The sequence below is a fragment of the Protopterus annectens genome, chromosome 8.part0 (assembly GCF_019279795.1).
Source record: "Protopterus annectens isolate FY-2018-M chromosome 8.part0, PAN1.0, whole genome shotgun sequence".
In the NCBI taxonomy this organism is placed as follows: domain Eukaryota; kingdom Metazoa; phylum Chordata; order Ceratodontiformes; family Protopteridae; genus Protopterus; species Protopterus annectens.
The window spans coordinates 234,216,808-234,233,517 of record NC_056741.1 but is presented as its reverse complement, the minus strand read 5'-3'; the positions used below and the strand labels follow the sequence as shown (position 1 = coordinate 234,233,517).

At 37.4% G+C, this 16,710-nt stretch overlaps 1 protein-coding gene across 1 annotated transcript in view; it reads right to left on the bottom strand.

Annotated features, from left to right (window-relative positions):
• LOC122808201 (rootletin-like) overlaps positions 1-16,710 on the bottom strand; it is a 546,256-nt gene that overhangs the window by 227,527 nt on the left and 302,019 nt on the right. The window contains exon 7 of the mRNA XM_044079170.1: positions 11,551-11,744. Within this exon, the coding sequence (XP_043935105.1) occupies positions 11,551-11,744 (194 nt within the window). The remainder of the gene's footprint in view (positions 1-11,550; positions 11,745-16,710) is intronic.

Sequence of the window (16,710 nt, the reverse complement as noted above, 5' to 3'; positions counted from 1 at the left end):
AAGGAAGGCTATAAAAACTGAGAACCCCCTGGAATCAGCTTCCCTTACTTATCAGACTTTAATGACCTCTACAGTAGAAGGTTGAAAAACTAGTTCTCCACCCAAGGGGGAATTCTACATGTCATTTTTGACATCATCTGGGAGGTTTTGAGAACACAGCCAAGTTTACTCATGACAGAACCAGTAGCAGCAGACATGAAGGTGGCATCAGCAGTGATATGCACATTTTATACGAGTAGTCACTTTTGACAGTTCCACAAAGCCGATTTCTCCTTACAAGAGGAAATAGATACCAATGTATTCCTCATATTCTTATAAGAGGTGAACATAAACTTCAACATATGAGCTTAACAGCTGAGAATTCCAAAAACAAGTGTTGCTGAGGAATACACTTTTCCCTAAACTTATCGAAAGCCTTCCCATCCTTGACAGAAGGACAGAGATTTGTATTAACCAAATGTTAGCAGCTGGATTCACTAAACCAATAGCGGCTGGTTCAGATTTGAGAAGTATTTATGAGAACATGAAAGATTGAAGGACCTTATTTTCTTGTTTGGGGGCAGCAGGATATCTGTCAGGGAAAATGCAATATAGACAGAACAGGAGGAATAGGGGCAGGTTCTGGGAATTCCAGTTTCAACAGATTATAATATTTTCTAATGGACTGAGAAACATCACTGCCTTCACACTAACAAATGATTCATTCTGGAAATAGTTTCAGAGAAAGAGAATCCTTCAAAGGGACTGGCCAAAGATAGTCTCCTCAGAATCTGAATCAGAAATCTGTGAAGATAACACAATCTGCCCTTTCACAATCATTCTGAGGTTCAGTTTCCTAAATCTCTTCAGAAAATTATCCCATTTGCTTCTCCAAAGAAACCACCAAACAAGAGTCAAGAGTCTGCACTAAACACTGGGATAAGTCCTGTAAAAGACTTCTGTCCAGTGCCAATGAAACAGGAAAAGACATATGTTTATTTTTTTGTTTCTTTCTGGTAGGAATTTCTGTAGAAACAGACTCAGAATTGCAGGCAATAACTTCCTTAATGATGGACACGACTTTGGGGCTAGACAGAGATCCCTTCTCTGCCTCTTCTCCTGGAACTGGCAAAAGTGCCTCTCCCTCTTGCCCACCAAGGGCACTCCAACAGCTGCAGAGGATGTGTCTAACCCACAATCCATGGTGGCTGTAGGGACTATACCAGCAGGACCAAAAAAGAAAGAAAAAGAACCGAGGTACAATGAACCAGCTTTGGTCACATCAGAGTCACCCATCTGCAGCTGAAGAACATTAGCAGCCTGATGTGGCAGCAAAGTCTGTTTAACAATTTTCATTTTTTTTTTTTTGTGACTGGAAGAAGGAAGAACTGAGGAACTGGGAAGATTGTTCCATGGTTAAGTCAAAAAAGATGCCAGATTCCCAGGGAAGCCAAGCAGCATTAGTTGTTAAAAAAAAGACAAGTATTGAAAAAGTAACTTTTCCCCAAAAGAATACAGCAAAAAAAGCACTTTACAAACTTACCCTAGCCCCAAAAGTAAAATAACACATCTCACTAAAAAAAATATTTTAGAATAAGTTTTAACATTTTTTTTTACCAGAAAACACTGTTTTTTATAATAAAAAGTAAAGTGGACTTTTTCCCCCAAAGTGAACTTACCTGCCCAGCATTGAAACAACATTAGCAGACCATCGATAGTCAAAAGCCCACATAGGAGCACTCTCTTCGGCAGTAGAGAAGCTCAGAAGGGCTTAGGTTCATAGGTTACTAGGCTAATGAGCCCATAGGGACTTTTAAAGCCTAGTCATGATTCCCAAATGTATCTGGCAAGCTTTGAAACCCTAGGGTTAATTTAACGGGTACATGTAAGCTTGGACATGAGTAGTCAAGTATTTACAAGGCGCCTCTGTCTACAAGAGACAGCTTTTTTATGTCTACAGTGACTACGCTCACTGCATGCCCAAAATTGGTAATAAAACGTTGGTTCCAAGGCCAGATACTCATTATTACAACAAACATTAAGATACAGGATAGTGTGAATTACTGGCCTGACTGAGAAGGCAGCATAATTCACAAGAGTACCATTTTTTTTACTTACTGAAATAAGTGTTATTTCACAACAAAATGCACGCCCAACCCTGATACACAAGTAAAAAAAAAAAAGTTACACAGAAAGGTAAATGGATGTACAATACAATTTATCATTTATGAAAACCTCACAGGTATCCTTACTTTTCAGAATCTCCTAATCCATCTCTACCCTGCTTGCTTTCCACTAGAACAGCTGGTTTCTGTTGTTGCCTCTGCAGTTTGTAAAAAAAATGATAAGAGGTCAGCAGCAAAATCTCATTTCAGGTATTTCCTTTCTAGAGGAGTACTCTTTCATCATGCAGAAGTTGAAGTTCTTACAAGTAAAGAAAACCTCCTTTTGTTTCTAACCAAAATTCAGAATAGGTCCAAAAAAGAATCTAGAACAATTCTCTTGTGATAAAAAAAACTACTAAAGCTTCATCTTGGTTCTTTTATCAGTTTTGCTGTTCTTTGCTGCCTTCTTGTTTGGTTGTTTCTTCAATATTCTCTTTGCATTCTTCAACCATGCAGTCCTCAGATGGCCACCTAAGCTCACCACTTTCTACATCTATTTCTGTTGACTCCACAATGACTAAAGGGAGTCTTCTTGGTGGCCAAACCTGTCTTTTAGTCAGCTACGCTCAGCTAACTGTTTTGGTGCATGGAAGGTGGCTGCAGCTTTGGAAGCTGGCTGGCCATTATATCCTCCCAAGGATATAACCCATATAGCTTAAGACTACTGCAACTATGATCAAGTGTTAAATATCTGTACTGCTACAGACAAAGCTATGTTGTATGGTGTAAAAATAAAGGGAACATCATCAGAAAAAGTACTTCACCCATATAAGCAAGGTGAGTATTTTCCTTTATTTTATACATCTGCAAACCACACTTGGTGCACTATGTAAAGGGGAAGCAATGTGCTCTTGACTGTTTCAGAAATACCACAAGACTAATGCAGCCTACAGATACTATTCTGTGCAGAGCAGAATTTATATCAATGGAAAATGGAAAATAGGGTTTATGGAATGGAACTGCAACATTTTGCTCTGCACTTTATGGTCACCAGGAAGTAAAACAGCACATTTTAACATGAATGTGGGCAAAATAATCAGCACTGCACTACTGTAGATAAAAATATGTAACAAATTCTGGTAACAAGGAAATAAATGTCAGCAAGTCATGTTCAGGTAATGTTTGGAGCTTAATGCTGCAAGACAAAACTCCTCAATGATATTAATGGTAATTTTTTTTTTCTTACTTAAAGCACATTTTTTGAAGACTTGATCATCTGCATACTGGCTTGATTTAATATTTGCTGTTTTAAGTGTGTTTGATCTGATATGTTCAGTCTTACAGAAGTACATTTGTAACTATAGCAAAATTATGTGCCTGCACATATGCACAGGTCAACATAAAAGAGAAACTGTACTCAGTTTTTTAAGTCCCAGTATTAACTGGATTGCTGAAGAGAATAATGCCATCTGAAGACTTTACATAATCCTTCAGCAAAGATGTGAAGTCTCTGAGTTTATCAAATTGTAAAATTAAAGCTCTTTGGGATAATCTGATACTGCCAAAATCCCACACTGAAATAAGTAATCCCTGAGTGGCATGTTACAAAAATGAGTGTATTCCATTATAAAGCAAGTGACCAGACTGGAGGAGAGCATAAGGAATGGAATACAAATAGAACAACATACCTTATGTTTAAAGAGCAATAATGTAATTAAAATATACAAGTTCCCAGATAGGAAATAAGACATTTCAATTCTAAAGCCAAAAACTGATTATCACAATCCCAAGACTGCCACAACGATCAAGGAATGCTAATTAGTAAACACTCTAAATGGACAAGGCAATAGCAACAACCTTGAAGGATTGGATAAAAAATGGGAACAAATTATCCTGCTTCGGATCCCAGTCTCAAAGCACAGAGGAATGAAACCCAGACTATGCTTCATATGACATGGCTGCTGGAGGGACACGGTGGGGAAAGATAGAGTGCTGAGGTCAACGTGTCCATCCAGAAGGGATATAATAGTGAAATCTGCAGGACTGTGGATGCACACCCAAAGTAATGAACCTGCAGTGGTACATCACTTTTCAGGGAGTTAAGCATGTGAGGTAGCATGTGCATGCGCGCACACACACACACACACACACACACACACACACACACACACACACACACACACACACAGTAAGCAGCCACTGTAAAGCTTACAAAATACTGTTAAGTTTGATAAGGGGGATCAGATCCCTGACAGGCTTAGTCTTCTGACCTGCTCTTCTCTTTCCCAGGAGGAAAGAATGGGTTGCCCCCAAGGAAAGAACAGAACACTTTAACGGTTCTGGGATAAAGCCAAATAGTCAGCACAAGGGTCGTGAGCAACAAAGAGAAACATTCTGCTGAAATGTGGGATAAAGCCCTTACTGCACCTCAGATGACCAATGTTCAGTTAGCAATATGAACCTGGGTCAATGCAACAGCAGCAGAACAGCCTGCTGAGCTCTGTGCCACAAGTGGGACTTTGTGCAACAGCGGAAGTGAGCATTCACCTCCTGACAGCAACCACAGTGGGGCTCACAAGACTTCCATGTGGGAAGGGGGTAATTACGGCATATCCAACTCCCAGCAGCAGTATCACCAGCCCCAGACATTAGTTGGGTAGAGCCTAGGGGAGGCCAAGGCAAGTCTGATAAATCCAGTGAATGAGGAAACTAGCTGGTGGCAGCTGATAGTCAGCTGTGGGGAAGAAGGCAAATATATTCCAGTCAATGAGACAATTAAATGAAACAGCTGGAACTGAGTTGCATTACAGCTAAACCAGGATACATTAATGAAGAAAAATAAGCACACCTAAGGCAGAATTAATTAAATTAATTAATAGAAAAAAACCAGACCAACAAATATGGCAGAAGCAAAAATACTAAATTAAAGTATGTACCATCATAAAGGTAGATCGTGTTGTCTGTTTCCATCCTTCCTCAACATATGTGCCTTCAGCCACTTTGGAGCCAGTGCTCAAGCTTCTCCCCTTACCCATAATTCCCCTGTGTTGACCCAGCTAACTCAGACAGAGTTTGCAGGCAAGAAAAAAAGCAAGTATACAGTGTCTAAGACAAAAGTAAAGAAACCACATGATACACCATCTTGATAAACTTCTAGGAACCAAGGCTAAGTCAGCCAGAGCAGTCAAGGAGTTAATTGCCAAATACCATAAAATATACAGAAGGGGGGAGGAGGGTGGGAAGTTGAGGAAGGATAGAAACAGAGAACATAGACATATTGTTATAGTGAGTACATAAATTTCATATCTGATGTCGTCTTTCCAGTCTGTTCCTCAATGTACAGAACAGAGTCCCTAGCTACTGTAACACATCGATGGTCTTATGGAAGGATATTTCAGAGCACATCCGAACCAAAAAAGGCTCTTGATCTGGACCGTATGTCAAAATTTATAATATAAAATGAAGGTATGGACCTTTGACCAAGTAGCAGTTGTGCAAATGTCATCAAGAGGTAGTCTGGAAAAGAAGGTTGTCGACGAAGCCACAGATCTAGTAGAATGGACTTTTGGGTGTGTAGGCAATGATAAACTCCTTTCTTTGTAAACATAAGACAGAGATTCAGACAGCCAACAGAACAGAATGACATTGGATATCCACTTTCCCATCTTGACAGGGGAGTAAGAGATAAATGATCAGTTTTCCTGAAGGCTTTTGTTCTAAGTAAAGAGAATCATAATTGATGGTTAACATCCAGTAAATGGAATGCATATTTGCCTTTGTTTAAAAAATTTGGGAAAAACACAGCAAGATTTATGGATTAACTGATGATTCTGTAGCCATGTTGGAAGAAAAGTAGGGTTGGTTTTCATGCACACAATGTCATTGTGTAAGACCAAGAAGGGAGGTTTTGCAGACAAGGCATTAGCTCAGAAATTTTCCTAGGAGAAGTAACAGCAACCAAGAATAAAATCTTCCATGATAAAAATTAAAAAAAAAAAAAAAAAAAAAACTTTGGCTGCAGGTTCAAATGAAGGGCCAGTTAAGGCTTGCAATACCCCAGAGATAATTGGGCCTCTAAAGCTTTCCTTAGAGGAATGTTTCTATTATGCCTCCCACTTAGATAGTCTTAAGGATGCAATGGACATGTGATTCTGACCAATGTGAAAGGAAGACATGGCCACTAACTGTACTTTGATAGTGGAATAACGGACATCATGGAAATTCTGATTGCTGGAAGAGGAGTCATAAAGGAATTAAAACTGTTTCAACTGTCCAGATACAAAACATTTTTAATTTGCTTTTGCAAATCTTTTGTTTAGAAGGTTTCTGGGAATAAGTCAGAATATGAACAACTGAGGATGAAAACCTGAACTTTTTAGCCTTCACTGGAATTTGAGAAACCAAGCGGTCAACTTGAAGAACTAAATGCTCAGGTGAGGTGACCATGAAGAGGGGAGACAGTAGATCTGCAGCCAGGCCCAGCACCAAGACAGGGTGCACTAGATGAGGCCACAGAAGGGAGATACCCTACTTGCTGAGACCAGTGTGGGGCTGGCTAGGAGGAAGACTGTGATCATCTTCTCAAATGCTTTAAGTAAAAATGTTGGAATCAATGGAGTGGGAGGGAAGACATAAAGGAGTCCTGGGGGATCAGAGAGAAAAGAAATATCTGCACTTGGTGTGCGGAGATGCAATGAGATCTCAGCAAGATCAGCTCCAATGGCTGAAAATCGGCTCTGTGACTACTTGATTGAGAGATCACTCATGAGGGAGAAAGACAGACTTCCCAACTTGTCCACTAGCGCACTGAATTTCCCCAAAATATGCATTGCTATTAGAAAGTGGTGAGAAGATATTGCCACATGGCCTCTCAACATAACTGGTAAGATCTGGTTCCTCCCTCTTTGTTGATGTATCAGACAACTACCACGTTTGTCTATCTGCACAGATATCATATCTAAGGGGACAGAGTCCTGAAAATCTTGCAACACTAGGAGAACTGCTGTCATCACCAAGACACTGATGTGTAGACTGGTGATATGGAAATATTACTTTTATGTCTATAAATGCTTACATTTTCATACACAGCTCGCTTTAAGTACTGCAACAGTTTCATACATGTTATTTTACTTATTAGCTAAGATGAACAGCTTGACTTTGTAAAAGTTCATTAGAGCTCAGTAAATAGATGGCAAATGTTTCTTGTAATCATTTAGCCTTGAAAGAAATTTAGGTATTCTGTAGGAGATAAGTCTGCTGAAAAGGAACACATCAATCTGTCAAAAGTAAAACATAAAATGTCCTCTCGCATGTACACCTTTTTAACTGGTTACTCCTTACAGCATTGGAAACGTGTGTTTATGCGTACTCAAAAGTCGGGATAGCTTTGAACTTTCTATGAAGTAATCTTTTCTTTTTTTCTAAATTTAAGATACAAAAGGAGTTGCCTCTGAGCATACAGTTAAATTTCTCCATATGTAGAGACTTTCCATAGTATCAATACTTTATATTAAAATGTGTTTGCATCCAGAATCTTTGACTGTCTGTGTTTGGGATTAAACAGCTGCATTATATTATCTGATAAAAAAAAAAATTCCTTTTAAACTGGCCTCTGATTGTGATCATGTAAATGCCCCCTACCCCAAGTGGCAAGCATCCAAGGTCACAATGGCTTGGGAAGAGAGAAGATTGAAAGGACATCCTTGTGAAATATGTGGAGATGCCAACCACCACTGGTTGTGTGTCTTGCAAATCTTTGTTAACAATACTTGAAAAGACCTGATTTGCTGTCTTATTGACGACTGGACCATAAGGGTCCACTGCAGAACTTGCATGTAGTACATGGCCAGGGGAACCAAGGCAATCAAAACTGCCATGGAGCCTACAAGATGGAGAACGTTTTTTTCTAATGGCTTCTGACAGGACAAGACAGCCAACGCTTATTGATGAATAGATGTAATCCTTGTTTGGGGAAGTTCTGCAATTTGTCGCTTTGTGTCTAACGGAGTCTTTATGAACTCTAAAGACTTTATTGGATGAAGTTTGGACTTCCATAAATTCACCATGATCCCCAAGTTTGAGCATAGATGGAGCAAGGAGTCCTTGGCATTGATGAGTAGATCCCTCATAGGGGAGATGACAAGCTAGTTGTCCACATAAGGGAATACCCAGAACCCCTGCAGTCAAAGACGAGTTGCTGCTACTGCTATACATCTGTTTAACATCCAAAGGGCTATGGTTAGACTGAATGTCAAAGCTCTGAACTGAAAGTGACTCGCTCCAAGCCAGAAGCAAAGATACTTGCTGGAACATTTGTCCATCTTTATATGGTAGTATCCTAAATATCTACCGAGCACGTGCAGTCAAACCTCCTCAATAGAGGAAGAATAAACTGTACCATGACCATCTGGAATTTTGTTTTCTTACAAATTTGTTCAAGTGACTTAGGTCCAGAACTGGCCTTAGGTCTCCATTTTCTAAAGGACTAAAAAAAATCCTGATTAAATTCTGGATCTTCTTTGCTCAGTGGAATCTCTTGGATGACTTGATTCTTTAGAAGCTTCCTTATTTCCCTTTGTGAGGATGGTACATCAGGAAGTCTTTTGAGGTTAAAGGGGAGAGTGAAAGGGAATGAAGTAGCCTCTGGTTTTGATACTCTGCACCCATCTGTCTTGAGTGATGGATGTCCAGCTTGTTGGATGTAGGGATAAGGGCGGCAGTTGGACAATCATTGATTTCTGATGTGTTGATTTTGTGGACCACCTCTGCCCCCTAGGGTGACATCTATTACAAGAGTTCCACCCTCTGCTGTGGGAGGCTCTGTCCCCAAAAGTGTCAGGTGAATACCTTTGAGATTTGCAAAATCAAATTATCTTGCCTCCTCTTTAGTTCCTTGAAGAGGTCTTTTGAGGAGTGGAAAATTTGATTCCTGTGGCAGAAAGGGATTTCTCATCTTTTCACTTCTAGAAATTTTGTCTTTCACTCTGGAGCAAAAGAGTGTTGATATTTCATAAGGGGAAGTCACAAAAGACATCTTAAAATGTTCTGCAAAGTCAGACAGCCTAATCCAAGTTTGTCTCCTGATGGATATGCCCATACTGGCTGCTCCAGATGCACCCTCCATGGCAATGGAGATAAGGCGAACAGAGACATTAGACAAGGATTGGAGGTTAGCCAACTGCCATCATAGGGTTTTTTTGACTCACAGACAAGGTCCCTGGCAGAGATTTGGAGATCTCCTTTGTCAGATCCCTCTGAAAAAGTGCCAAATAATTCAGTGCCCTCACTGAGAAAGTAGATGAGGTACAAACTAGCTTCTCATATCTGTCCAATGCTAGACACTCCCCTGTTCAGTGACTGGGCAAAGGAACTTTCTACTGTTTGTTCCTTTTTAGTAGCTGCCATCACTAACATGGAATCCATGTCTGGGCTCTTGTTCCAATGGGGACGATCCTAGGGAGAGACAAAGAACTAATCTGGTTTCTCGGGAACGGGTTCAGCTATGTCCGGCTCCTTCCACCCCTGCTTAGTGATAAGGTCTACCATCCAGTCAGTGGGCAAGACTACTGATGACATAGGACAGAACCAAAAGCCTTGATAAAAAAATGTGTGGACAAGGCATTTGTGAGAACCATCCCTCTTTCTGTATAAGCAGATCAAGGATTTCTCCAAATGAAATGCCCTTGATGGAGGATCTGGGAGAACCATCTCCTTCAACAAAGACAATATGAGTGGTGACAGACTCCTGAGGGAAATCCAGGTGCCTCCTTTTACATGTATGCTTCCTGCATACCTCTTCAGTGCGTTGCTCTGGGGATCCAGCTGAAGACTTCTGGTTACTGTCTGCCCTGACGGGACAAAAAGAGTAGGTTCCAGATGATGAGAAAACCTTTGGTGGAGGGATGGATCCGAGTTCAAGAGGGTAGTGTTCTCTCTGGCTTAAGACAGTACTTTTGCGAAAGTCTCAAAAGCAGAGCTTGAGATGGATCCATGGAACCTAGGCTTAGATGTCGAAACCTCTCAAAGGAGGCTCAACCAAGGATACCACACAGCTCAGATCTGAGGCTGAATTCTGAGCAGAACTACGTCCAAGGCTTCAAGAGGGAGGAATGGCTTCCAAACCTACCCTGCCTGAGTCACAGCCAAGCATTCGGCTTCAGGTTTCACATGGCTCCGAAGTGGTCGGAACTGAATGAATCAAAGAACTTATTGGTATCGTCGAGGAAGAACAAATCCAAGGCTGTGATGCAGACCTGCCCCGGGTGGAAGTCAGCTCCAAATATTCTGATCCAAATGGGTGAATCAGAGAAAGAGCAACAACTGAATTCAGGAGAGGAAAAAACACTCCCCTGGATCCGGAGGTAGGTGGAGTCAGGAGGACCCCCAGCTGGATCTGGGTCCAAAACAATTTCATCATCTTGTCCACGTTTGTTTCGGTAAGACTCCTGGTAAGTTTGTTTGACAGAAAAGACAAAGCAGAAGAGGGAGGCCTAGAATGATGGTACAGCTTCTCCTGCAGTGTAGGTGAACAGAGCCTAGGAGAAATTGGCTCTGGTGAAAATCTTTGTGGTGTATTTGATCGAATGACTATTAAATCTCAGAAAAGTACTGGCTCTGAAGGTTTTGAAACTTTGGAAACCATAGGGTGTATGGCATGGAGACCTCTTTCTTAAGATCTTAGATTTTTCTTTTTCTCTTTCCTTATCCTTTTCATTTTCTTTAGGTTTCTCCTTAGAATTTTCAGCTGGTTTCTTTATAGGAGAAGAAGAAAAAATATTTATGAAACTGAATGTACACCTTTCTCTGTGGGGGGCTGGAGAAGCCCTTTCAAAATAAGTTTAATTCAGAGCTCTACAATGGCCCATTGGCCAAAGGCTTCACATACGGAGCAAGAGATCTCTAGATGTCAGGAGCCATGACAATAAGACCAGCTTATGTGCATCAGAACTGGGCAATTCACTTAAAACCTGATAGTTTGTCTGACATCCTGAAACACGGAGAAGAAGAGAAAAGGAGGACAGAAACTCTTCATTTTTGTGTATAAAAGTAAATTAAAGCAACTAAGTTTTTTGGGGAAAGGGAAATGGAAATGTCCAGTGCCTAAGGCAAAGGACAAGGGAAAAGCTTAGGGGAGGAAGTGATAGCCAACAGAAATACTAATAATAGTACTACTACTAATAATAATAATAATAAGAATAATAAAAAAATAGAAGAACTTTATCAAAAAGTTATCTAAAAGTTCACTTATCTAAATATGCACCCAAGCACCAACAGATCCATCCTATGCTTGTAGCGGCAAACGAGATCTAATTTAGCTGGGTCAACACAGGGGGAAATGACCCATACGTTGAGGAACAAATGGAAAAGACATCAGATCTTGTAGAATAAAACCATGAGGTGAAACACAAAGAACCTAAATAACCCACCACAATAAGCTAATTTTGTGCCACCTGATATGTCGTATTACCTGAGTCCTGCAAGCTGCTCACTAAGAGCATGTCGATCTCGCTCTGCAATGCTTAGCTGAACCTCAAGGGTGGCCTTTTCTCTTGCAAGATCCTCCTTCTCCCGCGCTGTCTTGCTCAGTAACTCCCCTAGTCGAATTCCTTCCTGGCGGGCCTGGATTAGTTCAATACTGGACATCTCACACTCATGAGTAACCTGATAATAAAAAGAAAAACAAATTAATACTTCTAGTGGTATAGTGTAGTGAGACATGGTACATCTTTGCACGTAATAAGTTGACTAAGCGATGGCTAAAACAAACGACTCATCTAATGTAGAAAAAAGAAATCTGGCATGTGCACTACTACTATGCTTTTTGAACCATTAGTTGCACTGTTTGGTGTGCATCTTCTCATGTCATATACAAAGTGATTTTGAACCCTTCAGACTACATCAGGCTTTATCAAAAATTAAAAACATCCCAATTTCACTGCACTTTATTACAACTAAAAAAAAGAAAAAAAGAAATTTTTAGCAAAATCACAATTAAATATGACTGAAACTTAAATGATTTTGGCTTGCAAGTATTAAAGATTACTAACAAACTTCTATTATATTTGAAGTTTCCACCTACAATGAAAATATAGCAGATATTCTCCTATGGTGCTCTTTCATCTCTTGGTTATTCTCTGAACCATCCACTTACAAGGACATAGATATGCTCCACCAAGAAATACAACACACACACTGTACAACTGATAGCTCGCCAAGACTCTGAGCTCCCCCCATCTGGCTCAACCATAGAAGGGGCACATTCCTGCAAATCAAGATAAAAAATAAATAAATATTCTACACTGTGAAGACTACAAAACTATGCAAACTTGCCCAACTTAAAAGGAATCTTCAGCAGCGACTGCTAGATGGAAGAGCCATCCAAACATGGCAGGAAGGTGAGAGGGCCCCCCTATTGATGAGGGTCCCCCTCAAAAGTAAACTAATATGTTAAGAATGTATAGCTTATATCTGGTACCAGTAGACTTCTTCAGTTGGTCTAAGATGGGATAATCCTAAGCATTCTAAAACATAGCAAAAAGCATAAGCTGGAGATGACAAAACGATTAATACAAATTAGAAATGATAAACACATTCTTACTGTAAAAGCTAAAGCCAAGAGGACTCTACTTGATGGATCCTATGGTTGGAAAAATTCACAGCAGCAATTACAATACAACCATGCTTGGTACCAGTGCATAATGTAATATCAGACGTTAAAAACCAATGTCACATCTGGATGAGTTTGCAGTAGTTCCTACCAAAAAGAGTAGGGGGTTTTATTGACATATAAATTGTATATTATTTACATATTTACATTACTTTCATCTATTTCCATACATTATAAATATCAATTTAAGCATTCCCCCCACTCTTTTATCCACAACCAAAACATTATTTTTTCCAAAATCTTTGTCAAAGTCCATTTTCCATTGTATTTAATTTCATTTAGTCTCTCGTTCCATATAGTCCAGGAAGCATAAAATATTTCCCTGTCCATTTTCTTCACTTCTTCCTGTTTACATGCACCATAATAACCAAATTCTATTATGTCCATATTTATTTGTTCAAATTTTAACAAACTTTTCACCCTATTATCTTTACATATTTCTTTCCACAAACTCTTTCACATTTCAAAAACACATGCTCAGTAGTCTCACACTCTCCACATTTATTACATTCTATCTTGCTTTTTCTGTATGGCATATTTGCCTTAACCGGCAATTTTCTAAAAGACAGTCTCCAAAACATCATTACATTCTTTAATTTTTTTATAGTTATTATTTTTATCTCATTATTATGGCTTTTTCCTTATCTATTTCTAAATATTTCCATGGATCAATACAATAAAATGCTTTCATAATACTTAAGTACCATTCCTTTCTACTGTTTTCACATATATTCTTTTTTATTTTCCATAACACAATTTTTGTTTTGGTACTCTATGATTTCTTCATTCACAATGCTTTTACTTCATTTTTTTTAACTTCCATTCCTTCCCACAATCCTTTGTATTTATAATATAGCATCATTTCTATCAAGTTTTTTTTATTTTCCTTCATAAATCTTTTTAATATCTTATATAAAATTAAACATGCTGCATGTACTATTGGACTTATTAAACCCAAACCTCCTTGTTCTTCTTTCATATACAGAATCCCTCTTTTGAATATAATTGTTATTAATTCCTTTTCACACTTAATAGGAACCATACAAATGTTAGCAACATAAGCAAATTTTCCTATTATCATGGTGTTCAACAAGTGTGCTTTTTTCTATATGGAAATCTATATGATTTCCAAAAATTAGTCATATCCTTCACTTCTTTGAGTACATTATCCCATTGTTGTCTGTATTAATTCCTTCCAAATGTTATTCCTAATATATCTATAAATTTTCATAGAACTCAACACCTCCTATCACACCTTCAAAACCAAATCCTTTACTTTTCTCCTTATTTATACTTAAACCATTTTTTAAATTTATACTTAATTTTTAATTTACTTTTTCCATCCATACTTTATGTTTAACAATTAATACAATATCACCCGCATAATTATACATTATTGGCAACTATACTTCCTTCATCATTTTGTATCCACCACTACTTGATATTTTATTAATTTCCTTCACTATTACATTCATAACTAATGAGAAAACTATACTACTAGCTGGGCAGCCCTGCTTTATTGCACATTTTATTTTTATGTCTTCCCCAATCCAGCCATTTACATTTAGTTTCACATAGTTCCTTTCATAAGCAGATTTTATTACTATTTTTTTTTTTGCTTACATTATATGCCTGGAAATTCCCCATTGAATATTATCATAAGCTTTACTTACATCCCCTATCATAACCTTCGCTTCTACATTTTTATTTATGATATCATCAGTTATTCCTCTTATTATCCATGATAACTCGACCTCCTTTTCTTTTTCTTCCAAATACATTTTCGTCATATATTCGATCCATTTTTTCTGTAACCTTTTTGTTATTCTCATAAAAAGTTCTATAAATCTGTATTATTCAATGTTATAGGTCTCCAATTTTTTTATCTCCTCTATTTCCTTTTTTAAATATAAATTTTATAACTTCTATACATATCTCTTTCTCTTTAATTCCAGTTTCTAACCATTCATTCATGACTTCTATAAAATAATTTTTTGCCACTCTCGTTTCTTTATACATACCATAATCAATTCTGTCCAGTCCAGTTGCAGAATTCATGTTATATATTTTAGAATTTCATTCAATTCTTTCATGGATACTTTTTGTTCTAAATACTCATTATCTTCCTTATTTAATTTTTCACCTTTATAAATCTGTTCTATGTTTTCTCTCTTAACAAATAATTCCAATACATACTCTTTAATTATTTCATATATTCCATCTTGCTGCCTTATTTGCTTACCTTCCTTATTTTTTTAACTCTCTTATTATTTTTCCTTCTTTTATTATTTTACTCAAATATGGTGCTACCTCTTCTTTCTTTCCTTGTAAACAATATTTTGTTATATAACAAGTTGATTTTAATTTGATTCATTTATACATTACTTTCTTTTTCATAAAAATAAATTTTATTCTCTAATTTAAAGTCTCTAAATGTTTCTTGACTTAATATCTTATATCTCTCTCTTTCTTTTCTTCCTTATACATTCTAAAAATACTTTTTTTATATTCTTCTTTAAAATTAAGCCATCACAGTCCAATTCTCATTAAACTCCCTCATAGTCATATGGTTTTTCCATAATTCCACAGGTTCTTTTTTCTCTTCTAAATCTAATTCATTTTTATTAATTCTCTTTATTCCTTTTCCTAGTCTTACATATTAATTTCCATGTACTTTAACCTATACTGCCGCAGGATCTGAACATCTAGCATACTTAATTCCTTTTTTATAACTTCTAAACTATCAGATATTAAAAAATAATCAATTTTTGTCCTAATTTCATTCCTTTTGTAGGTCCAATGGTTATTCTCCAATACATTTAACTTTTCACTTCTCATAATTTCTTTAGCCATTTTAACATCACAACTGCTCTTATTTTTCCATAAATTACAATTTAAATCACCCACTGCTATAATGTCCATATTTATACAAACATATTCAAGAATATTTTTAAACATCATTTCTCTCTCTTTTCTGTTACATATGCATATAAAGCTATACTTCTATGCACACATTTTTTCTATCTCACGTGTATTACTGTAGATCGCCCTAGTTCCACTATGGTTACATCTAATATTTTAATGCCTTCTTGACAAAATATATATATGCCCGAGCATGTTTCTCTCCCCATGTTCCAAACTACCACACCATTTCAAAGTTTTTCAGTTTGTGTTCTTTCTTCCTCTCTAAATAACCTGATATCTTCTAAAACAATAATATGTGCATCTACTGCAGCACATCGTTATATACCTATTATCCTTTTAAGATTTTTCATACTGTTCACATTTAAAGCTATTTTCACATTTAAAGCTATTTTCAGCTTTTAAGAACAGTTAGTATAAAAATATTTATCCCTTTCCTTTCTTATTTTCTCTAAGCATTATGTTTTTGAATTTTCTTTGCCTTTCTTTAACTCTTTTCCCTGTCGGATTCTTTTTATTTCTTACTGTGCACCAATCAGCTTCTTCCTCACTTGATTCCTGTGTTTCTTTTTCCTTGTTACTTTCTTTAACTTTATGTATAATCTCTTTATCAGTTACATCTTTTGTACATTTTCTTGTACAACACATTCTGTCTCTCTATCCTAAATAATTTCATTTTCTTTCACATTCATTTCACATTCTAGCCATGAATGACTACTATTGTCACATTTTGTGTACTTTAAAATCACATTGTTTTGCATTATGCCTTGTTTTACCACATAAACAACATCTTTTTTATCACATACATTGATTAAATGATAATTTTTTCCACAAAAATAAGTTTTTGGTTGACCCCTGTTCACAAAACCCCTATTACCATGAACATCAATAATACTAGGTGCGTGCATAACATCATCATTTTCCATTTTCAGTATTACTCCACATTCCCATCCCACAATCCACAGTCCTCTTCCATCATATATTTTGTAGTGTCCATTACCTCTTTACATATAGTTAACAAATGTTCTTTCAGTTCTT